This window comes from Myxocyprinus asiaticus, chromosome 17, assembly GCF_019703515.2.
Source record: "Myxocyprinus asiaticus isolate MX2 ecotype Aquarium Trade chromosome 17, UBuf_Myxa_2, whole genome shotgun sequence".
NCBI classification, from domain to species: Eukaryota; Metazoa; Chordata; class Actinopteri; order Cypriniformes; family Catostomidae; genus Myxocyprinus; species Myxocyprinus asiaticus.
In genome coordinates, this window is record NC_059360.1 from 47,441,144 (window position 1) to 47,467,488 (window position 26,345).

At 37.4% G+C, this 26,345-nt stretch overlaps 1 protein-coding gene across 1 annotated transcript; it reads left to right on the forward strand.

Moving 5' to 3' along the window:
- Positions 1–1,142: 1,142 nt before the first annotated feature.
- LOC127455257 (uncharacterized protein C14orf132-like) lies at positions 1,143–24,849 on the forward strand. The gene is made up of 2 exons (XM_051722990.1): positions 1,143–1,284; positions 24,471–24,849. Exons 1-2 carry the CDS (start codon positions 1,258–1,260, stop codon positions 24,702–24,704), a joined length of 261 nt encoding a protein of 86 aa, XP_051578950.1. The 5' UTR covers positions 1,143–1,257; the 3' UTR covers positions 24,705–24,849.
- The last annotated feature ends 1,496 nt before the right edge of the window (positions 24,850–26,345 follow it).

Genomic DNA, 26,345 nt, shown 5'->3' on the forward strand with positions numbered 1-26,345 from the left:
TGACTGTATCAGCTGTGACACTGCCTGACTTCTCAACAGGCAACGCTCCTTTCTAGGATGATGACAAATGTTACGATGAAGCGAAGATTTAACCTGCTGCGTCTGCTGCATTACAGCCCTCAGGACACACATCCTCTCGAGGACACAGATCACACACGGGTGTTTCTTCAGCACTTTCAGCCCTTCTGACTTTTGAGAAAATAACACTCCTAGAACAACCAGTCATGTTCCAAACCTGTATGACTGTTTCTTTCATGAACCCAAAATATTACAATTTACACATGGAGCCACACCGAGAGCCCCATATCTCTGCGGTTTAACTGTATTGGGCCTTAAAAATTAAAATACAGATAGAAAAGTATGTTCTGAATCAGAATATGAATGGATTTTAAGATATCTTTGATATTTCTGGAGTTATAGGCACTCCAACTTTGTAAAAATATCACAGAAAAGTGTTTTTTCCCATTTTTGGACTCGCACCATTGGTATGTAATGCAACAAGAGGTGCTGAAGTCAACTGATTTTAGAAATAGACCTACCAATCTCTGTGTAAATATAAAATGAGGATGCTGTCACCTTACTAAGGTTATTTTTTTGACCTGTTGATTCACTTTAAAATCAAAAATTGCCAATAATGCAAAATATCTTAATTTCTTCATTTCTGTCATTTCTAATTTCTTTCTTTTGATTTTGGTGTGAAATATGACCTGTACATGTTCTTGACAGGTTTCGTGAGAGTCGCCGGCAAACACATTCAATAATTCCGACTCTAAAATCATTCAGCCATGACAAGTGTGATGCATGACAAGATTTGACATGAACAGTAATCCCTGCTGAGAGAGAGAGAGAGAGAGAGAGAGAGAGAGAGAGAGAGAGAGAGAAAGAGTGAGAGAGAGAGAAAGAGTGAGAGAGAGAGAGAGAGAAAGAGAGAGAGGGAGAGAAAGAGAGAAAGAAAGAGAGAGAGAAAGAGAGAGAGAGAAAGAGTGAGAGAGAAAGAGTTAGAGAGAGAGAGAGAGAGAGAGAGAGAGAGAGAGAGAGAAAGAAAGAGAGAGAGAGAGAGAGACAACACTGGTGGTTCACTCTGTGTGCTGGTCTCTCCCTGTTCACTCGTTCTAGATTTTTACAATTTAATTATGGCTGAAGAAACGCTTGACTCCATCAATGAGAATGTTTGGAATCTCTGCAGGAATCCTTCTGTGAAAATCCCATGAGGAACTAAAGACACATTCAGATCACGGAATTAAACTATTTATCATCATGGATCTTTCATTTATGGCTGCGCAGGTATGACATGACATGGTTTCTGCATTTTAACATCATGCATCAATGCACATTTATGCTTTACATTCAAATCTACCTAATAACCTGGTGCAGCATGTGAGAGCTTAAAGATCTTTAACCAATAAGAGAGATGACTGTAGTTATTTTGGCAGCTTTTTTTGAATATCTAGCAAATGTTGCCTGTCAAACTTAAACTTCACTTAAATTGATTTGGTCACATGGTGGAATATCTCATGCGTTTTTCTAAACAGCAATGAGAGACTTTTGCTGAAGTCTCATGCTTCTCAGATGTTTCTCCTAAAAAAAAAGAAAAGAAAAAAAAACAGGGAGAGGGGGAATGCACGCACATCCAACACTTCTACAACAGGTGCTGGATCAAGGCAAAAAGCATTGAAATAAAGCAAGTTTCTGATGAAGATCATTCTGATCGAAACGTTGCTGTGGTTTTTAAATGAATAAAAGGGAATAATTAAACAGTGTGCAGATCCACTTCTGTTTTATCTCCAAAAAAAACTCACATGAGAATATGTCTCAATAATATCTCAAAATGTACTCAGATTTTCCAGGATACTGAAGTCTGAGATCTCAATATGAACATTTCAGTTTTTCTCAGTCGATTTTATACATTTCTCCAAACTATAATCAGTGCTCTCAAAACAATTCACACAGCCGTAGAAACAGACACTCAAATTTGCAGAACAATTAAATTTCACTGCATAATGAAGCAATGTATTCTTTTCTGATAATGCATTGATTAAAACTAAATACTAATATCAAAACTATAGATGTGTTCTCTATTAAATTCATAACATGTTCAGCTATAGACACACAACTCTACTATTGAATGAACATATTTATCATAAAAATCCACCGTAAAGATCTTTTTCCATGTGCTTTAATAAAATGTCTCTAAATTTCTAGTTGTCCCTGCTCTTCCTCTTCCAATGCCATTCCTCCCTCTTCTTCTTCTTTATTGAGATTGAAGTCACTGTAGATCTGCTCACGTTAGGCCGAACACTCTTTGTGTCTTTGAGAGACCATAATTCATAACACGGTCAATTAGATGGACTCGCAGATCATTTGAGCCTTCTTTACTCTAATCTTACACCCTAATGTACTCTTTCTGTTCACCATCATAACACCATCTCCATTTGCTCTTTCCTGAAGTCTTTCCATGCACACACCTGAAAGAGTTGAGAAAACTTCCCCCTTTTCTCATCACTTCTTCCTCAGATTTTCTCTTTCTTCACCCACTCTACCTCTTCTTCCTCCTCATTGTTTGTTTGCTCTGAATTTTCATATTTTACCCATTTTATAGATAGCAGAGCCATGATAGTTGTGTGAAAAGTTTAGTAAATTGCATTTTCTTTGCTGTGTGCATTACTAACACAACCGATATTAATATGAAGGGATTTGGCAACCTGACATGTGCATTTGAGAGTATGACTTTAATATAGTTGTCTGTGTTAACTGTTTTGAAAGCATGAGTTTTGGATCAGATAAATTTTTATGTAGTGTTTCGAGAACATTTGGAAAATTAAGAAACATGCACAATCTGTTTAGGACAGTGTTCAGATGGCTGTGTTAATTGTTTTGAGAGCAGTGACCTGAGTTTAGAGAAATGCATAAAATCGATCGAGAAAAACTGTAACAAACCAATTCGTTCTTTTAATGTTGAATCAGTTGTGTCTTGAAACTGACAGCAAAGTTAATTCTGTTTGGTTTTATTTGATGGACTATTCCAGATTAATATGCAAATACAGTGAAACTACAAGTAAGCCATTCGTAGGTTAATAATGAACAAATAAAAAAGGTAATTTTGACCTCGTATCACACGATTCTCCCTTATTTCACGCAGTTGTGAGATAGAAAGTAACAATTGCGGCTCATAAACACAGTGGTGAGAAATAATGTCACAATTGCAACCCTTTTTTTGCAACTGAGACTTTATGTTGTTATAAGACGTCATAGATATTATGAAGTCACAACTGCAAGAAATCTACTTCTTTTATATTTGTACCATTATTACCATTTTTTTATACCATATTTATACCCACTTTATATGAGGTGTCTTTAACTACTATGTACTAAAATGAAAATACAAGCAATACAATGTATTTATTATGTAACTACATGCTGTTCTGCAAAATTCTCAAAAAATGTACATTTGCTGTTGCTGAGGTTGAGGTAAAGGTTATATATGTATGTAACTACATATGTAATTAAATGCAGTTACTTTAAATGTACAATACAGCTACACATATTTACATATTGAGTACATTGTATCAAATGCGATTGATCCCAAAGCCAGATAAATGAAAGCTCTAACAAAAAACGTACATGATAAATTGACCGCGGGCGGTAGTTTGTCCTGGTCTGCAAATGAGGGTGCTCTAAGGTTCGTTTGGCCTGTGTGTATGACTTTTCTTCTTCAGCAGAACTGAAGTGAAGATTTTTATAAGCATATTTCAGCTCTGTATGTCCATACAATTCATGAAAACATGTGCCATTAGTCTCCTGGCTGTTTGATGGTCCAAAAGTCATATTTAGGCAGCATAAAAGTAATCCACACGACTCCAGTCGATCAATGAATGTCTTCTGAAGCAAACCGATTGGTGTAAGAAACAAATCGATAATTAAAAAGTGTTTTACTTTAAATCGGTGCTTCCGGCCAGCGCTATAATGCTGTTTGAAATGACCTAACTCTCACGTGACGTTCGTTCCTCTGTAGTATACAAAGCGTGCACTTCCGACTTCCCGTGTGAACGTGCCATTGCGCTTACATCACATGATGCATCGACTGCTGGCAGGAAGCAATTCTTTAAAGTTAATAATATTTTAATTATCGATTTATGTTATATACAAACCTATCGATTTGCATCTGAAGACTTTAATTGATCGACTGGAGTCGTGTGGATTACATTTACTGTATGCTGCCTAAATACCTAAAAACCATGTCTTGAACACTGGGGGGACCAACCCATTTTGGGGGTTTGGGGTCACGGGTATTGAGGCCACAAATATAATGGTCCTCTTTGGTCCTTTGATATAGTAAAGGTGCTGAACGCAATACTTTTCTGAATAAAGGATTTACATGTTATAAAGGCCCAAAATTGTTTATAATTTTGGGTTTTAAAAGATACATGTATTTTTAAAGTTCACACAGTACATGACAAACACTGTGTCTGCACTAGTAGCAATTTGCCTATTTCAGTCATCTTTTCTATCTTTTTGTGCTGTCTCAAGAAAAGATTAATATAATTTGAATTTCTTCTAATCACTGATGTATCTATAAAATGACATGAATGTGTCAGCTGGCTTGCAGAAAGAAAATACACAAAATTATTTACTGCCCTCAAGTTGTCCCTCAATGAGTTGAGCTCGAGACTGGTCTGCAAGTAAAAATGCACCTTCTTTGCGCTCGCGCTGCTCTGTCCATTGAGCCGTATCCATCTACAGAGTCATACAGGTGCATTAGCCGAGGTTGTGCCTCCATTTGTGTATTTGACGCTGCTAAACCGGATACTTCAGATGCAACGCTTGACTTCAAAATCAGATGAACTCCAGTACAAATGCATACCAACCCGTATAACTGAGAACCAACTGATATACTCCAAGTCTAGATAAACGTTTTAATGCAAAGAGGAATTTGATGATAGATTTGATTATATGACTGATAAACGCCCCCGATTTGTAACCTAACACCCCCCTCTCTACTAATTTGCTCTCAGCAATTCCCGGGGTGCGGTACCGCCCCCGTTGAGAACCCCTGCTCTACAACATACACACATTCGCTCTTTGTCTTAAGCCTGATTCACTGAAAACTTCTTTGTTAATGTTTTCACATTCACAATTACGAATGACATACAAATCACATACTGTACGTGACATATTTTCAATTCAAAACGGTGAATTTTGCCAAATGGAGAATAATTTGCACCCTTGGAAATTAATGTCGGTCGGTACAACATTTCAATCATAAAACACTGGTCAAATATTGCGTGTTTAGATACTTACATCTTACATGACACTAACACTCTTAACCTGAACTGCTTGCTGATGCGCGACACTGGAATAATCCACGGGGTTCCCGCTTAGCTTCTAAAATTTAAGTCCCGCCTTCATTGATTTGATTGGCTATCTCATATGACATTGACAAGCAGTGTTAGACTACTGAGCATGGTAAAAATAAACTTATTTAAACCATGTTATTCCTGCAACAACTTAATGACAATTAGACAGCAGTGCATAATGGACTGCAGCAGAACAGCAACAAGGTAATCAACTTCAACAATCTGGCCATATCTGATTATTGGGGGGGACTTGTCCCCCTCAAAGTAAATTGTGGTTATGGCCCTGCCCAAATATGACTTTTGGACAGTCAAACAGCCAGCAGCCTGATGGCACCTGTTTATTTCCATTGTTTGGACAAACAGAGCTGAAATGTGCTTATAAAAATATTCACTTCGGTTCTGCTGAAGAAGGAGAGTCATACACATCTGGGATGGCTTAAAAGTGAGTCAATCATGAGAGGATTTTCGTTTTTGGGTGAACTACCCCTTTAAGTAATGGTGTGAGTTTGGGGCGGGACAATCTAATCAACCAATGGAAATGGTGGGAGTGTTCAGGAAACCTGTTTGAAAACAATCATTATTTTTTCAATTCTGTTTGGTTACGCTAGTGGTCCAGAAATCCCACACTTCAACTTTAAGTTAAAACTAAAGTGATTTTTCACCAGGAAAAAAAAACCTGGTTGAACATCCATCATAGTGGAGGCAGAAAACTCACATCTCATTGAAAGAGAAAAAGCAGTTTTTACACACTGCAGGCAATAAGACTCAAAGAGTCAATAAAAGATTGATTGTATTTCATCTCACCGTTGATGTAGTCTTTGAAATGCAGATGCTCTCCACGAGGGTGAACAATTGCACCTATTTTTCTTTTGATGACTTTTGGATGCAAAGATAACACATGAGTGATTGCAAATGAATGCAGCACACCATTAACTTAGCAGAGGGAATATTTCATGAACTGTGATAAACTCTTGTTCACAAACTTCACCTCAGAACGCTTTGATTTGAATGCAATAAATGTGACTCCCACAAGCGCAGTTAAGCATATGTCATAACCACAGCGACAACAACGCAACGGAACAGCAGGTGCTGGATAATCAGAACTTTTGTAAAGTCACTTCATCATTTACGGAAAGGGATGCAAGTCTCGCAGCACCCAGAGATCTCACATTGAATGGAATGAATCTTCTAGAACAAATGTGTCACATCAAACCCCACAGGACATCAGTCCAGTGAACCCAGTGTGAATTTTCTCTTTACTTTGTTTATTGCTGCAAGCACAAAGTAGCCGAATAGCCACAGATACATGTCAGTAATACTATTTTCCACTTTAATAGCTATATAGTGAAATCCTAAACGAGGGGATGTGGCAAGAGCAGCACCTGCTCAGTTTGCAACGATCGTGACTTTAAATTTTCAAAAGATATTCAGTTTTGTTTCCGGTGCATTGTAGCAAATAAACTGTATAGCGGAGACCGGGACTAGTTGTCACATGGTAACGATACGTTTTTGAGTCAAAAGTCCAATTACACTAATGTAGTTTTCCAACACAATCTCATCCTGAACTCGTAATAATTTGTACGAGTTAACCAGATGGAAAAATTTTGAGAAATCATACACGTTGGCCCATGCAAAAACGTATGACTTTTATTCCCATTGAGAAAAATCAACCAACCAACGAACATGCTACAAAAAAAAAAAACGAATCAATACGATTCGTGCGGCATATTTCAAGTCATCTGATGTTCAATGGATGTGTTTGTGTTCCATAGAAGAAGGAAAAACAAATAGATTTGGAACGACACTAGGGAACCGTATTACTAAACTCTATGGACCCACCGGAGGGTCCAAAGGGGCGCACTATATCGTTGGAAAAAAAAGTTTACTCTTAATCCTTTAAAGTCTCCGTATACATAAGTCAGGCATATGAGGTATCATTTGAAAGCTTAGAATCTGAACTTTTAAGATAAAGATATACTTCTGCATTTATGTTACTTAAAATAACAAAATAATTTGTCTAATCATTTGCATTAAAAATTAGCACCCCCCAGATGTAATGGGGTAGAAATATTTATATAAAAATAAAAGTCCTTCACATAGCATATACATAGACAAGTCATATATCATATGAAAGCTCTCATTCTCAGGAATGTGACTGTACAGTTAATTTTGTTTCCCTAATACAACAGTTCAAAATATTTAAAAAGAATCACAAACTGAAACATGATTTCTGTAAATCATCAAATACAAATGTCTCTTCTGTGCTCCGATATCTGCTGCTATAAGCCCCAAATAGCTAAAAACTATCTGATTTTACCTTTGGGGGTTCTCTAAAAAATGAGCCATTGTTTACTTGTCTGTGAGCTTGCTTGACTGAATAATCCAATGTTATATCTTAAATGTCCAGAACAAAATATGCCATCTAGAAGGAAAAGCATGCAAAACAAATCATCAGAAAAAACGATGAAATAACGAGGATGGTGCTTGAACTGAAAATTAGCCTGAATGTCTATGGACAAGCACATCTGTGAGGGCTAAAATGTGTTAGAGCGCATTCCAGTGCTTTATGCCATCTAGTGGAATAAAATGAGACTTTTCAAAGTGAGGTAGAGTGAACAGAACCAGAATTACATGTTTACAAAATTAGGACAATAAAAAAATAAAAAAATCTGTTTATCATAATATTATAAACACATGTAATATTAATTATGAAGAATTTGAGTCTTTTTTTTAAAAAATTGGGGCAGTTCTCTGAAAAATGGGACCACTTTTTTGCATTTAGTCCACAGTATGTGTGAATGGTGAGCTTTTAAAATTGAGTGTGAAAAATTGTGGATGGCAGCCCAAAAATGCACCAGAGTTTAAGGGGTTAAAGGATATTAACTCACATCTGTCATTTGTATTAAATAAATAAATATAGAATGATAATCCAAATTTGTTCATTGACGTTACCTTTCTTAAAATAAAGTCTTGAATAGGAAGCTACCTGAAATGCAGGGTTGGGAGGGTTACTTTTGAAATGTATTCCACTACAGATTACAGAATACATGCTATAAAATGTAATAAGGTCAGTAACATAATATAAATACTTTGGATTACTTCTTCAGCACTGGTAGGTATTTTAACTTGTTTTAACTTGTTTATTATTGTTGCCATAAAAACAATAATTCTTCAGCTCAGAGTAGAATCTCAGAGTTGTCATCCCAATTTTGGAATAATTCTTATGAATTCTATGCTCCAAATGTAATTTTCAATATTAGCATATATTTGTAATAGCTGATGGGTAAATCAGTGAACACACTAAAGGCAAGAGTCAATGAAGGCAGATTTTAACTGAAAGTTCTCAGGACAAGAGTATTTTTTTAATAAACTGCAAAGTGGACCAGACTTTATCGCACACATAAATTGCAAATTGGATTTCAGTTGCATGCAGTTTGGATCCGAGACGCTGTAGACTCCGTCCTGCTGTGAGGCTTGTTATGGTGATGGTTGATACGTGTGTTCTGCTCGCTGTAAATTCTCTCTCATTGAGCCTCATGGCTTCATTTCTCAGTGTGGCAATACAATGTGGCATTATACTGTCTGACATGACCTCCCTCAAAGCCACAACAAAACCCACGCGTGTGACACCCCGGCCTGTTGTCTTACTGCTAAAAACAAGACTTCCTGTGAGACAGCCGAGAGCGCAGTCAACTTTATTTAATGGAGTAATAGATTAGATTTGCTCTTTTGATGCCTGATGCTTAAAACTTCACTAGTGGGGTTTGAGATGCAAAAAAGTACTAAAAGTAGCATGTTTTTTTTGTATCAATAGCAGATTTCAATAGTTTACAAACCAGAAATTGTTTTTTGACATGGTACAATGGAAGTATCATGGTTTTATCAATTTCTCTGTTGACCTCTCTCATCAACAAGGCATTTCTGTCCACAGAACTGCCGCTCACTGGATGTTTTTTGTTTTTGGCACCATTCTGAGTAAATTCTAGAGACTGTTGTGTGTGAAAATCCCAGAAATACTCAAACCAGCCCGTCTGGCACCAACAATCATGCCACAGTCAAAATCATGAACATTAACTGAAGCTCCTGACCTGTATCTGCATGATTTTATGCACTGCTGCAACATGATTGGCTGATTAGATAATCGCATGGATGATTGTTGGTGCCAGATGGGCTGGTTTGAGTATTTCTGTAACTGCTGATCTCCTGGGATTTTCACTCACAACAGTCTCTAGAATTTACTCTGAGTAGTGCCAAAAACAAACAAAAAACATCCAGTGAGCGGCAGTTCTGTGGATGTAAACACCTTGTTGATGAGAGAGGTCAACAGAGAATGGCCAGACTGGTTCAAACTGACAAAGTCTATGGTAACTCAGATAACCACTCTGTACAATTGTGGTGAGAAGAATATCATCTCTGAATGCTATTCTGAGATGTGGGTTGCCGCTGTTTTGTTGGAACGAGGGGGACGTACACAATATATACATTTATATTTATGCAATTGGCAGACGCTTTTATCCAAAGCAACTTACAGTGCACTTATTACAGGGACAATCCCCCTGGAGCAACCTGGAGTTAAGTGCCTTACTCAAGGACACAATGGTGGAAGCATCATGATACATTGTTTCTTGACATGAAACCATGGAAGTACCTTGGATTTACCATGTTTTTTTTTTTTTTTTTTTTTGTTTTTTTTTGTACAATGGTAAAACCATGTTTTTGTCAATCAAATATTTCTTGTGTCGAAGGCCAATTAGCACTGAAAATTTAACTCAAATTATTTGAAGTGTACTAAGTTCAGAAACAAAAAAGTACCATGCTCTTTGACATGGAACCATGGAAGTATCTTGATGTTTTATATATATATATATATATATATATATATATATATATATATATATATATATATATATATATGTACCATGTTAATACCATGTATTTTGGATTAAAGTTTGCTTAGAGGGGGGGTTCGCCCAGGACGCCATACAAGCAAGAACCACCACTGTGGCGATACCATGTTTTTTTTTTTTATGGTACCACGGAAGTATAAATGGGTTTAACATGTTTTTCTGTATATGTACAATGGTAATACAAAGATCAACAGTAGAGAAAAGTTCATCCAAATGACCTGAATTTGTTAGTGAAATAAACACAGAACTTTATTTTGAAAGAGTTGTGATGTGTTGTTTTGTCTCATTGGAGTAGAATGAAGTGCACTGACGGGGCAGTTCAATGCTGTTTAACTCAAGAATAGACATGACCACCAGATCCCCTCTCAGGGGTCAACACTCAAGGCCATAGTCAACTTTACACATCAAGAGGAAAGTCCGCACACTTATAAATTATGTAAGCAGTGCAGACCTCTCGTTCATACTATATTTGGCTTCTAGCCGTGTTTCATAGATTTGTACATTTTTCAGAAGAAAATGTGAGTGGTGATTGCCCATGCAAAACTCACAACCATGAGGTTAGGGTGTTGTGGAAAGTTGCCAGGGCATTGCTATGCTATTTCCAAAGTGTTCTGAGTGGTTCGTAATGCATTGCTAGGGTGTTTGACATATTGTTTAAGAAATGGAGACACGTGTTACCTTGGAGTGTCATGTAAATATCATGGTACATGAACTTTAGGTAAATGGTTCTACCATCTGGTGCCACCACAGTACATTTTTGCAAGGAAACCATTCAGTACCATTGTTATATATCAACATACCACAGTAATACCACCTGATACCATCACTGTACCTTTGTAGCACCAGAAATGATTTTTCTACAGGAAGCAATAATCATCTCTGCTTTCTAAGGTCTGTGTTTGAATGGCAAATTGCCTGCTGGCATTAGTGTCTTTAAAAGAGCCTTTAATGGCAGGCTGCAGGAAAGAGTGCCAAGTTATTATTCCAATTATCTTTCTCTTTATCTCTGATTCATACCATTGTCGACTTATTGAATCTCCGAGAGCACTATTGAGTCAAAGTGCTGAAGCGGAGGACAAAACCTTTATTCATCACAGATTGCAGTTTGATGAAGCTAACCATCTCACCACGTCATAGTTCACGTGTGTCAAACTGTCTTCATTAATACACATGAATAATAAACAAAATGCATATAAAATTAATATTTATGAGCTTGACAGTCTCTTCTGTGTCTATATATATATATATATATATATATATATATATATATGGTTAGAGTATTGTTAAGTCACGTATCTGTGTGAAATATCAATATTAAAATGAAATGAATATTCTTATGGAAATAGAATGTTACCTTTATGTTTGGAGAACGTTCCCCTAACGTTGTCTTAACCTCTATGTTTCGTTGTTCTTTCTGCAACCCTGCTGTCTGTCAATAATCAATCTACAATCCTTCAGTTGTCAGATAAAAAGCTCTCTGCAACGTTTAATGCAATGTTATAAAATAAAACTTTGAGATAACATTCCTAGAACTTTAGGAATTGGTTCTCAATAACCAAACGAGAACTATTTGCTAATGTTAGGGGAACGTCTTTGCTGGGCTGACAAACTGTTGGAGTTCGGGTTAGGTTTTGGTCAGTTTTTCCAGCATTACTTCGGGTTGGGGTCAGGTTGGTTAATGAAAAAATCAGTTATTATTATTATAAATATTTTTATGATATAAGAGCTACAGTGGCAAGAAAAAGTATCTGAACCCTTTGGAATTAGCTGGTTTTCTGCATTAATTGCTCATAAAAATGCGATCTCATCTTCATCAAAGTCGCAAGTATAGACAAACACAATGTGCTTAAGCTAACAACACACAAACAATTATAATCTTTCATGTCTTTATTGAACACATCCCATTAAACATTCAAAGTGCTGTGGAAAAAGTAAGTGAATCCCTAGGCTAAAGACAACAAAAACAATAAAAACCTGGCATTCAATTAATGAAACAAGATTGGAGGTGTGGATTAGAGCTACTTTGACTTATAAAAATCACTCAAACATTTTGAGTTTGCTTTTCACAAGAAGCATCTGCTGATGTGGACCATGCCTCACAAAAAGAGATTGCAAAAGTCCTACGATCAATAACTGTTGCTTTTCATGCTGAAAAGGGTTACAAAGTTATCTTGAAGAGCTTAGATATTAATTTGTCCACTGTTAGACAAACTGACTATAAATGGAGACGATTTATTACTGTGGGTACTCTCCCTAGAAGTGGCCGTCCAGCCAAGATGACTCAAAGGGCACATCGCAGAATGCTCTAAAAAAAGAACCCTAGAGTGACAGATAAAGATTTGTAGGAATCATTGGAACTGGTTAACATCTCTGTTCAAAGTCTTGCTGACGGCACACTGCACGAGTGTTTGTAGCTTGCTAGCCTACTTAGCATTGCTTATTCTTATTCTTATACGTTCATCGTTTTATCCTTTGCCATTTTACTGCATGCTTCGAGTTTATCCACTTTTCTACTGTTTCATCTGTGTGTATTATACCGTGCGCACCCGTTTCAATCGTTTTTTTGTTTTTCAGCTTTTTTCCACTTGTCTATATCTCGCGTCTCGTCTGCATGCATTCATTTTCTCCACTGTGTTTTACACGGATTATTGCATCAATCTCAAACATCTGCTGATTAGGAACCACATCGATCTCAAACCCTCACCACTCAAGAACAACCACAACAACAACAACAAACAATTGCGGTAAGTCATGGCATCCGCTCATGTTATTTCTTCCTGCATTATATGCCACATGTTTACTATAGCTTCTTCCATCAGCAGTGAGGGATTCACATGTGATAAATGTAAGGAATTAGTCAGGCTGACAGAGAAGTTTAATGAGCTAGAGACACGCATCCGAATGCAAGTGGAGGTCAGTGAGAAAGAGAAGCTGGTAGATACTGTTTTGGATGCGGGTAGAACAGCAACCAACACACACACTTTGGTTCCGGCTCTAGAGCTCCGCAGCAGGGTGTTTGTGTGACAACTCGGCGGCATACTTGCTCAGCAAAGCGACACCACTCTTCTATTCCTGTTAGGGTTTCCAATCGATTCTCCCCACTCAGTGATGCACCCACTGAGAATCATGTTGAAAGAGCCCTAATAATTGGTGATTCTATTGAAAGGAATATGGAAATAGAGACTCCAGCCACATTTCGGGTGCCAGAGCGTCTGACATCAGATCAAATTTACAAGTACTGGCTAATGCTAAATGTAGATTTTCTAAAAATGTTATTCATGTCGGCACTAATGATGTCCGGCTTCGCCAGTCGAAGATCACTAGAGATAATGTAAAAGAGGTGTGTGAACTTGCAAAAACGATGTCAGACACTGTAATATGTTCGGGCCCCCTCCCTGCTCATCGTGGTGACGAGGTTTATAGTAGATTAGTGTCACTGAATGGCTGGATGTCTGAGTGGTGTCCAGAGAATAGCATAAGATTTATAGACAATTGGAAGAGTTTTTGGGGTAGACCTGATCTGCTAAAGAGAGACGGACTCCATCCCTCCAGGGAAGGTGCTGCTCTCCTCTCTAGTAATTTGGCTCATAGTCTTAATAATGATAGTATCTGACTAACTGGGGCCCAGGTCAGGAAGCAGACAAACTGGTTAATCGGAATATCTGCTAGCTGCCTTGAGATGTCACATAGGTCACATAAACTACAACACAAAGAGACTGTATCACCTAGATATCATATAGAGAATGTGTCTGTTCCCCGAACTACCAAACACAAAACTCTCACTAAATCATTTAGAAAAAATTTGATTAAGGGCAAACTTGAAATATAACAAATACATTTAAGGTAAACATCATATAAATGTAGGGCTGCTAAACATTAGATCTCTTTCTACCAAAACACTAATTGTAAATGAAATAATTACAGATCATATTCTGGATGTGCTCTGTTTGACTGAAACCTGGCTTAAACCGAATGAATATATTAGTTTAAATAAATCTACTCCCCCAGGTTATTGTTGTAAACATGAGCCTCCTCTGAAGGGTTGAGGAGGAAGTGTTGCTACAGTTTATACAATTTAAGTTTTTGGTGTTACTCAGAGGACAGGATATAAGTTTAAGTCTTTTGAACTAATAATGCTTATGTGACACCGTCAGATATAAATAAAAAATCTCTGTCATCTTTTGCCCTTGCTACAGTAAATAGATCACCTGGACCTTACTCTTGTTTCCTTGGTGAATTTGCAAATTTTCTATCTGATCTGGTAGTTAATGTAGCTTTAATTGATGGTGACTTAAACATTTACATGGATAATGAAAATGACACATTGGGATTAGCATTTATTGATATTCTCACCTCTCTTGGAGTCAGACAAAATGTGACAGGACCAACTCATCACCATAATCATACGCTAGATTAAATTCTGTCATTTGGAGTTGATGTTGATACTATAGAAATTCTACCGCAGAGCGATGACATCTCAGATCATTACCTCGTCTCTTGTTTGTTGCAATCAGCTAATGTCACTCAATCTACACCACTCTATTGTTCAGTAGAACTATTATTTCAACCACTAAAGACAGCTTCACTAAAAATCTTCCAGAATTGTCTCACATACTCAGTAAGTCAAAAATCTAGAAGAACTTGATGTAATAAAAGAAAATATAAATACAGTCTTCTCTAGCACTCTTAATAGTGTTGCCCCCCTTCAATTAAAGAAAATTAAAGAAAAAAGCCCCACACCATGGTACAATTATCACACTCACGCTCTCAAGAGAGCAGCTCAGAAAATGGAGCACAAGTGGAAGAATACAAAATTAGAGGTATTTCGCTGTGCATGGAAGGATAGTGTCTGTAGCTACAGACAGGCACTAAAAGCTGCCAGATCAGCATATTTCAGCAAACTCATAGAAAATATCCACAACAATCCTAGGTGTTTATTCAGTACTGTTGCTAAATTGGTCAAGAATAAAGCATTGACTGAACCAGATATTCCATCACAGCACAATAGTAATAACTTACTGATAAAAATGAAATAATCAGAAATAAAATGGAACTATGCAATAAACTGTCACAGCACCGCAGAAATTAGTGTCTCATAATTTTCCTCATGAGCAACTTCAATCCTTCACTGTCATAGGTCATGAAGAGCTAACAAAACTTATCAAAAAATCAAAAGCCACAACATGTATGTTAGATCCAATACCAACTAATCTCTTAAAAGAGGTATTCCCAGTAATCTCAGAACCTCTTCTTAATATCATCAGCTCCTCGCTATCCTTGGGACATGTCCCAAGAAACTTTAAAATGGAAGTTATCAAACTGCTTATTAAGAAGCCACAGCTTGATCCTGGAGAATTGGCTAGTTACAGACCAAATTCAAATCTACCATTTATGATGAAAATACTAAAAAAGGTAGTGTCCTCCCAACTATGTTCATTTCTACAGAGAAATTGAATATATGAACAATTTCAGTCAGGATTTAGGCCCCATCACAGTACAGAGACTGAACTTATCTGAGTTACAAATGACTTGCTCTTATCTGATCGCGGCTGCATTTCTCTTCTAGTGCTTTTAGATCTTAGTGCTGCCTTCGACACTATAGATCACAATATTCTCTTGAATAGGCTGGAGAATTATGTTGACATTAGTGGACTTGCATTAGCATGATTTAGGTCCTATTTAGCAGACCGCTACCACTTTGTCTGTGTAAACGAGGAATTGACAAATCAAGCAAAAGTTAAGTATGGAGTGCCACAGGGATCAGTTTTAGGATCTCTGCTTTTCTCCTTATAAATGCTTCCCCTGGGAGATATTATCAGGAATCATGGAACAAGTTTCCACTGTTATGCCGATGATACCCAACTTTATGTTTCTTCTAAACCCAACAAAAATTCACAATTCTCCAAATGAGCAGAGTGTATCAATGAAATCAAAGATTGGATGGCCAGAAATGTCCTTCTACTCAATTCTGACAAAACAGAGGTACTAATGATTGGACCAAAAACCTCTAAAAATAAGCCGCAAAAATATAATTTAACTCTCAATGGATGTACTGTTATGTCGTCTTCTTCTGCAAAGAACTTAGGTGTTATATTTGATACCAATCTGTCCTTTGAAAATCAAATTAACAATGTTTGTTGAACAGCATTCTTCCACCTCAGAAATATTGCTAAATTACAACACATGCTCTCTGTTGCTGATGCCGAAAAATGTATTCATGCATTCATGACCTCAAGACTAGATTATTGTAATGCATTACTGGGAGGATGTCCAGCAAGTTCAATAAATAAACTTCAGTTGGTTCAAAATGCAGCTGACAGAGTGCTGCTAGAACCAAGAAATATGATCATATTAGCTCCATTTTATCATCTTTACATTGGCTACCTGTTCAATTTCTTATTCATTTTAAAGTTCTGTTAACTACATACAAAGCTTTGAATGGTCTAGCTCCACAGTACTTAAGTGACCTTCTGACTCACTATATTCCATCACGTTCATTACGATCACAAAATTCTAGCTTGTTAATAATTCCAAGAATATCTAAATCCACAAATGGAGGTAGATAATTTTCATATTTGGCTCCTAAACTATGGAATAGTCTCCCTAACAGTATTCGGGATGCAGACACACTCACTCAGTTTAAGTCTAGACTAAAGACTCATCTATTTAGCCAGGCATACACCTAATTTATCCATCAACTCACAATTAGGCTGCTTTAGTTAGGCCTGCCGGAACCAGAACAATTCATCATGATCTATAACTCTATAAGCATCAAATTGAATGGCATCTATGTTAATATTATTCTATTTGTTTCCATTGATTCATATTCTGAAGTTACCAGAGCCTGCCAGATCCAGCTCCGTTCCTGCTTGGTGTCGGACTCCACTGCTATGTGTCGCTAAGTGATGACAACAAACTACAGCCGGTGCTAGCCAGACATCACTTCAGTTTTTTTTTACTTCAGAGGATGAACTGATGCCAGCTCCAACTGTAAGACATCAGATACGTACTTCATATGCCACAGCCTGAACCTTGGATTTAGGAGGGACCCACTGAACCTCACTGAAATTAACTGCCGGTTGAACTGTGATGCACCTCATTGATCTCTGCCTGCATTACCTTTGTCTATTGATGGACTACACTCTTGAAATGGAATACATAGACTATCAATTAATTGCCAACAAAAGCCTTCATCATCCAACTAACAAAGGACAATGCTTCTATGCAGTTGTTGTATGTTTACTGTTTTTTTAACAACATTTTTAGCATACAAACCTGTACATGAGGATGTATTATATACTGTATAATAATCCCCAAAAAATTCTGTGTAATTTCACTAATGATTTACTGAGATATGATTAATAAATTAACAAAGGCAAGATTATCAGACCTGCTGTGTATAGCATTTGTAGAAATCAGTCATAATCCCTAATCTAAATCTGTGTGGGATTAAATGTTAAATTATAGTTGCTTTGTTTGTTTTCATTAAGTTCTTCTGAAGCTGGTATTATTTCCTAGAAATGTCTTCCCTCAAATTATTACTGAAATTCAGCAGACGGTCTGCTGTACCCTCAGTCTGTCTGTTCAGATGTGAGTAAAAAAAAAAAAATCACTTTTGCCCTCCAACCTTCTTTTTCTAGTGGAAGTCGGTCATCTCGTTGCTCGAGGTCTGTTTCCATCTCTGCTCATTACACTTCCTCTTCACTGCTGTAGTTTCCTGTCACAAACATTAAAATGGCTCACTGAACATTCTACTGCTGATCAAGTGAACTCGGAAGAATACACAATCTCTGTGGCGATAAATTCTAAAATGTAGTCTATAATAACTGTTAAAAATAGTTTGTCAATAAGATTACAAAAAAACAAACAAAAAAAAAAAAAACATGAACTGAAGTATTAACAAGGATATTAGCTATGTTAAAATCGATACCATGGGCTTTTTAAGATCAATGATATTGCAGAAATAATGTTAAAAGATGTTGAAACCATGAGACTCTTGCTGGAGGGAAAAACATAATTGTGTAAATGACTCATTTAAAACAGTTATGAAATCTCTAAACTGCAAGGAGAACTCACTCTCTCTCTTATAAGAACATTTCACAATGAAGAAATATCAAATGGATGCATGCATGACCTACTACATTTGCCAAAATGTGCAGTATACAGCCAGGTATACTGTTTGCCACAACTTAACTTGACCTTCTTTAATTGGCCTTCCAATTTGAACACAAAATTGGATAAAAAAATAAAAAAAGACAGCACTCTAAATTAAACATAGCGAGGTCATGCAACAACGTCTGCCCACTTTTTCAGCTGTCTTGGTTCCAGAAGTATTTCTCCTATTAATTGTTTCAATAGGGATTCTATAAAAAACACTTCATAAAAGTGTTCTAAGACATGAACCAAACCAACCAACTCCAAGGTGAATCACAACATTGCAAATTTTGATATGAAGCAAAATATTTGAAAATCAAACAAAAAGACAAAGTTACAAGACTGTGTACTTAACGTCTTTAATGAGGGAATAAACTACAATCCCATCAAGCAATGACGTAATCGAATTGAGAAACTCGATTCGAGAAACTATTGCTTTTCTAGTCTCCGCAGAAGTCCTTTGGCACACATTGTTTTCCACAATTCTCTGATTGGTGGATCTTTCTTTGCAGGATCATGGGTACTGTAGATCTTTAAACACTATTTTTAACCGTTTAAGCTTGGATGGGCCTGCTGGCGGGCCCGCAAGAAAAGAATTATAATCATCAAAATATTAATAACTACAGTCTTGACCAAGACAAAGTAGGTATCGTTTGAAAGCTTAGAAGCTCTACTTTCCAATGCATGTTGAAATTATGACCAAAACTGAACAAGTGCTTTGAAATTTGCAAACAAATCAGAAGTGTTCCGTTTTGACAATTTAAAAAAAAATTGCACTGTATATATTATTGAAATCAGTAAAAACATCAAACTGATCAAATAGCCATGTGTCATATGTTGTTGGAAAGCTCTCAAAGAGTAGAATACAACCAGCCCATTTGTTTTACTCTCAGACACAAATATAGCGAGTAATAGCTAAGTATATGTCTTTGACAATTATGTTGGTGTTGCTTATATGCCGCGTTTCCACTTATAACTTAACAAAAAATAAACGGAACATAAAATATCACATACCATTACTTAGAGGAGGTGATTATCTTTCAAACGAGCCCACTCACAAGATAATCAGATGCAAAGATCATTAGATAATCCACATGAAGCACAATGTTACATATGGCCACCAGGAGATGGCGCCAAATACATGACACAGACTCAATGATGACTTAAATGACACAGAATGAAACTCATTCTGTGAAATCTCATTACTAAAATCATGTCTGCATGCTATGCAAACCTTTAGTCATTGTAGTTCTTATGTACAATTATTATGTTTTATTTGTTTTGGAGACGTTTTTGGACACTATGATAAATTATTTTTGTAATGCTATAACTTTTGATTGCTTTGTCGTATCAACACACAATTTTACTCAGATACAGTTGACATAATTGAAAACAAAACGAAAGCAGTATATTGGAGCCACCTTATTTACACCCAGAAAAATATAATGTCAAATAAGATAAATAAGAACAAAAAGAGTACATTTTTGGCTTTTTTGTGATTTTTCAGAAGTTTCTTAGGCTGAGAGTCTCAGAATGTATCATAATCTATATCATTAAAAAATCTGAAAAGTTTTCTTTACAGTGATACCAAACACTTGACCCTCCTTGTTGTTGTTGTTGTTGTTTTCATCTAGTTATAAGCCTTTAATTTTGGGGATGCCAATGAAACAGGATCTTTAAAAACACCTTCAGAGCTTAAAGTGTTAAAAAAAGAAATTGAAATAGCGTGGACCAATGTCTTCATCAGAAGCATATGCCATCGTTTATAAACCTCAGAGATCACGGTACATCTGCTTTTAAATGTTTATAAGTTATTGTTTAAAATCAATTCGCCTATGGAGAACATGAATGAGATTTTTACTTCCGGAACCAAGACTATTGCACATACTATTTTTAAACAAAATAGTTGTAAGCAGTACTCTAGTCCTAAAATGACCCCCAAAATTGCCCCAAAACAAGAGCTCTGTAGTAGCAGATAATGCTCCTTATTTGAGCATGACTTAGGGAATCATTTTTGTGAGCATGCAGGCAGTGGTTGACAGCAAGAGTTGAATGCAGGGGAACACGACACCTGCTCAGGGCTTTAAATATCTTCTCTACCTCGGCTGTCAGGAAAATTCTTGTTTTTGCTGGAGGCTAATGTTCTCTGCACATGACATTTATTTGTCACATAGCTACTTAAGTTTGTACCAAAAATATATTTCTCAGATGAAGTTGGCATCACATAAACTGCATAAATAACCATCAGGATTAACAAATTGGAGTTTTTACATTACATTTGCATTACATTTAAAGTTGTAGCACACAGTGCCTGCAAGTAAAGTGCACAGATGATGTAAATGAGAGTCACCTGAGATCAGGGTTAGATTGTTTTGATGCTGGAGTTGTTGCTTGTTGCATACATAGTATTTGTAATGTATGCACATTTAAAGAGCACCAGCTAGCATCCTTCATGAGCTAAAGAACAATGCGTTCAAAAACGCTTAGGCTATTAGTCATGCATTTGTGTTGATTCTCTGACAAAATCAATCAGTCAAGTAGGCAATGAGCTGTACAGTCCACCCTCTAATAATGTGGAAATAGGGTCTTAAGTGCCTAATCATTTTAGAGAGTTTAGCATGAGATGGAAAAACAGACAAATAACCAGTCTTTAAATATCACTAGCCAACTGTATCTCTAAGATACCAACATTTAAATCTTTGGCACTATACTAGATCTTTCAAAATAATGTTATTGTGCAGTTTAAGTGCCTATATTTGATCTTGAGCCAAAGCTAAAAACACTATATTAAAGCAGCATTTCTGTGTTATTTTTTAAATTACTGTATTCTCAGGCACTCAGAAGTTTCATACTGTATGTACAAAAGAAAAATGCACCAGGAACCAGCACTTTTACGGCTTCAATTGTCTAAACTGATAAATCACTCTCACTTCCAACATCTTAAATATTTATCATGCATTAATTAAGCCCCAGTTCTCTGTTCAGGTTTGCATGTGTGGAAATATATGCCTAAGGCCAGCAACATAGATCTTATTTCCCACGGTTGTGTTGAGACAGTTGAGAATTCCATGAAAAATGTATGGGAATGTTTTCTGACAAAATAATTACATTCCTGAAACGTTCTCTGCTGTAGTTAAGTGTGTGTTGATGTGTTTAGATTGTTTTGATGGGTGAACACATCTTTATACTCATTCAACCTGAGCACCTGCAGCAATATCCACTGAGATTATAGGAATATAATTTATGTGAAAACGTTGAAAGTAAAACAACAACCCATATCTAAACACCAGAATATCAAAGAGACATGGGGGTGGGCTCTTTTGACTTGGCACATTAAGCAACCACCTCGAAACATCCTAGCAGATATCTCTAGCAACCACATCGCACACTTAAAGCCACTCAGAACACCTTAACAATCACCCATAACACCCTAGCAACCACATAGAAAAACACTAAAAGCCATTCAGAACATCATAGCAACCATCCAGAACACTCTAGTACCTACATAGCAACATCCTAACAACCACCCAGACCACCATAGTAACCACATCACACACTCAAAGCCACTCAGAATACATTAGCAACCATCCAAAACACCCTAGAAAACACATAACAACATCCTAACAATTACTCATAATACCCCAGCAACCATAGTGCACACTCAGTGCCACTCAGAACATCTTAGCAACCACTAATAACACACTAGCAACCACAGAGCATTGTCCTAAAAACCATCAAGAATACCCCGGCAACCATATATTAACATCCTAACAACCACCCATAGTACCATAGCAACCAAATTGCACACTCAAAGTCACTCAGAACATCTTAGCAACCACTCTTAACACCCTAGCAACCACAAAGCATCGTCCTAAAAACCACCCATAACACCCTAGCAACTACATTGCAGATTAAAAGCCACTCAAAATACCTTAGCAACCATCCAGAACACACAAGCAAACACATAGCAACATTCTAACAGCCACCCATTATACCCCAGCAACCATGGCGCACACTCAAGGTCACTCAGAACATCTTAGCAACCACTCATAACACCCTAGCAACCACAGAGCATCATCCTAAAAACCATCAAGAACACCCAGGCAACCATATATTAATGTCCTAACAACCACCCATAGTACCTTAGCAACCACATTGCTGAAAAACATTTAGAACTTCTTAGAATCCATCCAGAACACTTTAGCAACCCCATGGCAATGCACTAAAACCACTCCCAAACACATTAGTAACTACATACTGTAGCAACACACTAAAAGCCACACAGAACACTTTAGCAACCATCCAGAACACCATAGAACCCACACAGTATTGTCCTAACAACCACCATTAACACCCTAGTAACCACATATTAACATCCTAACAACCACCCAGACCACCCTAGTAACCACACCGCACACTCAAAGCCACTCAGAACAACTTAGCAAAAATCAAGAACACCATAGCAAGCACTGAGCATTGTCCTAAAAAACACCCATAACACCCTAGCAACTACATAGCAACACACTAGAAGCCACTCAGAACACACTAGCAACCACAAAGCAAAGCACTATAAACCACTCACGAACACCCTAGTAACTACATAGCAATGCACTCAAAGTCACTCAGAACATCTTAGTAACCACCCATTACACCCCAGCATGCAACCACATAGCAACACACTAAAAGTCACACAGAACACCTTAACAACTATTCAGAACGCCATAGCAACCCCACAGAATCGTCCTAACAACCACCTATAACCCCCTAGCATCTACACAGCAACATACTAAAAGCCACTCAAAACACCTTAACAACCATCTCGAACACCCTAGCAACCACATAGCATTGTCCTAACAACCACCAATAACACCTTTGCAACTACATAGCACACTCGTAGCCACTCAGTCAGAACTCATCTTAGCAACCACACATAACACCCTATCAACCACTGAACATCGCCATAACAACCACCCATAACACCTAAGCATCAATATAGCAACCACATAGCAACATGCTAAAAACCACACTGAGCAACTAATCAACAATTAAAAAAACTCTAGCAACCACATAGCAATGTCCTAACAACCACACATAACACCCTAGCAACTATAAAGCCACACAGAACACCTTAGCAACCATCCAGAACATCATAGCAACCACATAGCAACATGCTAAAAACCACTCAGAAAACCATAGTAACCACATACTAACATACCACTCAAAGCCACTCAGAATGGGGGGCCTGGGTAGCTCAGTGGTAAAATACGCTGGCTACCACCCCTGGAGTTCGCTAGTTCGAATCCCAGGGCATGCTGAGTGACTCCAGCCAGGTCTCTTAAGCAACCAAATTGGCCCGGTTGCTAGGGAGGGTAGAGTCACATGGGGTAACCTCCTCGTGGTCGCTATAATGTGGTTTGTTCTCGGTGGGACGCATGGTGAACTAAGCGTGGTTGTCGCGGTGGATGGCGTGAAGCCTCCACACATGCTATGTCTCCGTGGCAACGCGCTCAACAAGCCACGTGATAAGATGCGCGGGTTGACTGTCTCAGACGCAGAGGCAACTGGGATTCGTCCTCCGCCACCCGGACTGAGGCGAATCACTATGCGACCACGAGGACTTAGAGCGCATTGGGAATTGGGCATTCCAAATTGGGAGAAAAAGGGGAAAAAATCCCCCCCCCCCCCCCCAAAAAAAGCCACTCAGAACACCTTAGCAACCACCTATTTCACCCCAGCAAGCAACCACATAGCAACACTCTAAACACAGAACACCGTAGCAACCATCCAGAACACCATAGCAACCACAAAGTACTGTCCTAACAACCACCAATAACACCTTAGTAACTATATAACAACATACTAAATGCCATTCAGAACACCATAGCAACCACATAGCAAAACACCACTCAGAACACATTAGCAATCACATAGCAACCCTTTAGCTTCATGGCGGCGAGTTCTGCATGGCCAGAAACACTACTCACATATCCATCTAAATATATCTAGTTTGATATAACTACTAAATCTTGACATTATTCATTTCTTTGTCTTTCAGCTTCCTGTAATGAGCGGAGCTTTCATGGACACATCGCCCGTTGATGACTGCAGTACAGAACACTCTCTCTTTAACTCATCGGCCAGTGTGAACGCAGCACCCCCTGCATCAGCACCCGCGCAACAAGATGAGCAGCGCCACGTGTCCAGTGATGCCATCTGGCTGTGGATTGCCATCATCGCCACCATCGGCAACATCGTGGTGGTTGGAGTGGTTTACGCTTTTACTTTCTGACCCCTCGTTTCTTAAGGAACTCAACAAGGCTTAACAGACAATTGTAGACTGTGCATATGGCGTCCCAAAGGACAAAAGTCACATGTTGGTAGAGATGCTTTTAACCAAGGAGTTCTAATATAACTGGAAAGCATTATCCACTAGCATTCACATTCATCTCAATGGCAGTTGCTCGGCTGGTGCATGCAGCCCTGGAAGTACTTACTTTGATTTAGATTATTATCACAGAACTACAGTAGTTCAGCCAATCACCTGAGCTGTAAAATGCCATGAGCCGCAGGAAAATTATATCATGGCTAAACTGATTGGCTGACTGCAACACAAGAGCATGCACAGTCCCAAATCCTTCACTAGCGAGCTGTGACATCAATGGCAGTGGACAGCAACAAATAGTTTATTTCACACTTTTAACACTATAAAGCCATGTATCAAATATGATATACAATGTTTGACAGCTCCTGTTTCACTCTTTGTTCAAGCTGACGAGCCAAACATGGTATGTAAGTTTCACATGTTTATGGCACCGTCTAGTCGTTATTTGTGAGAAAAAGTGGTTTCAATGTTTATATCGATCTATTTAAAATAGTGGTGGACTTGCGCAAAAAGTGACTCTTATGTTGGGATAAATGACAGCTTATTTTAATAAAGTTACAGTGACAGTAATGATTATTGTTACTGATATTTTAAAATGAGTATTTGCTGAATATAAGCAATTTAGGCTTGGTTAAAAATTTGAATATTATTTTATTGAAAAACCCTCTTTGAAATCCGTGTATAACAGGCTTTTGAGGTAAATCTCTCAATCACCATTGCATTACATTCATGCCCACCACAATTTATTATTTATTTATTTTTAAATCACAGAGCTTTTGATTTTTTTTATTTCTGTGTATTTTCATATATTCGGCCTGCTCTGTCATTATAAAGATCTCATTATTTTACATTAATAGCTATTATGATGTCATCTTACCATAATGTCCTGAGACCCAGCAAAAAAAGTTTAACAGTTCCCCTTTTTAAATGTCAATATAGTTTTTGGTGCATAAAATACATATGATAAAAATTGTTTATTGAAAAAAGTATATTTTATTCATGTTGTATTTGATGTGATGAATTGAACTGTGATGCATTTCAATCCATATTTATAGACTACAGAGAGGAAGTTGTCATGGCCAATCTCTCAAACATTTGGTATCTCTGAAAAGCCCAGGGAGTCCTCTGATAATACCCCAAGATTTACCACTGTAGCATGTATGGGTTAAGAAAAACTTCAATAACAAATGTCCTACACATAAATGAATTGCTGGGCCTCAGGAGGATAATGACCTTTAAAGACTAATCTATCAAATATGATACAGTACATAAAAAAAAAAAAAAAGAATAAAAATGTGCCTTTTTTTCTTTTTCTTTTTTCTAATTTTGTCAAAGTTTGTCTTAGACAAACTTAGAGTATAAACAGTTTAATGTCAAAAAATTTGAATTTTCTGATAATTCTTTCATATGTCAGGCTTTACAGGGTTAAGAGCCCTATCATTTTTCTTGAAAAATTAATGCACACTTTTATATTTTTTTTTTATTTGATATGAATATGAGCTCTATAATCAGTAGCGGATCCTGGCATAGGCGATATAGGCAGCCCCT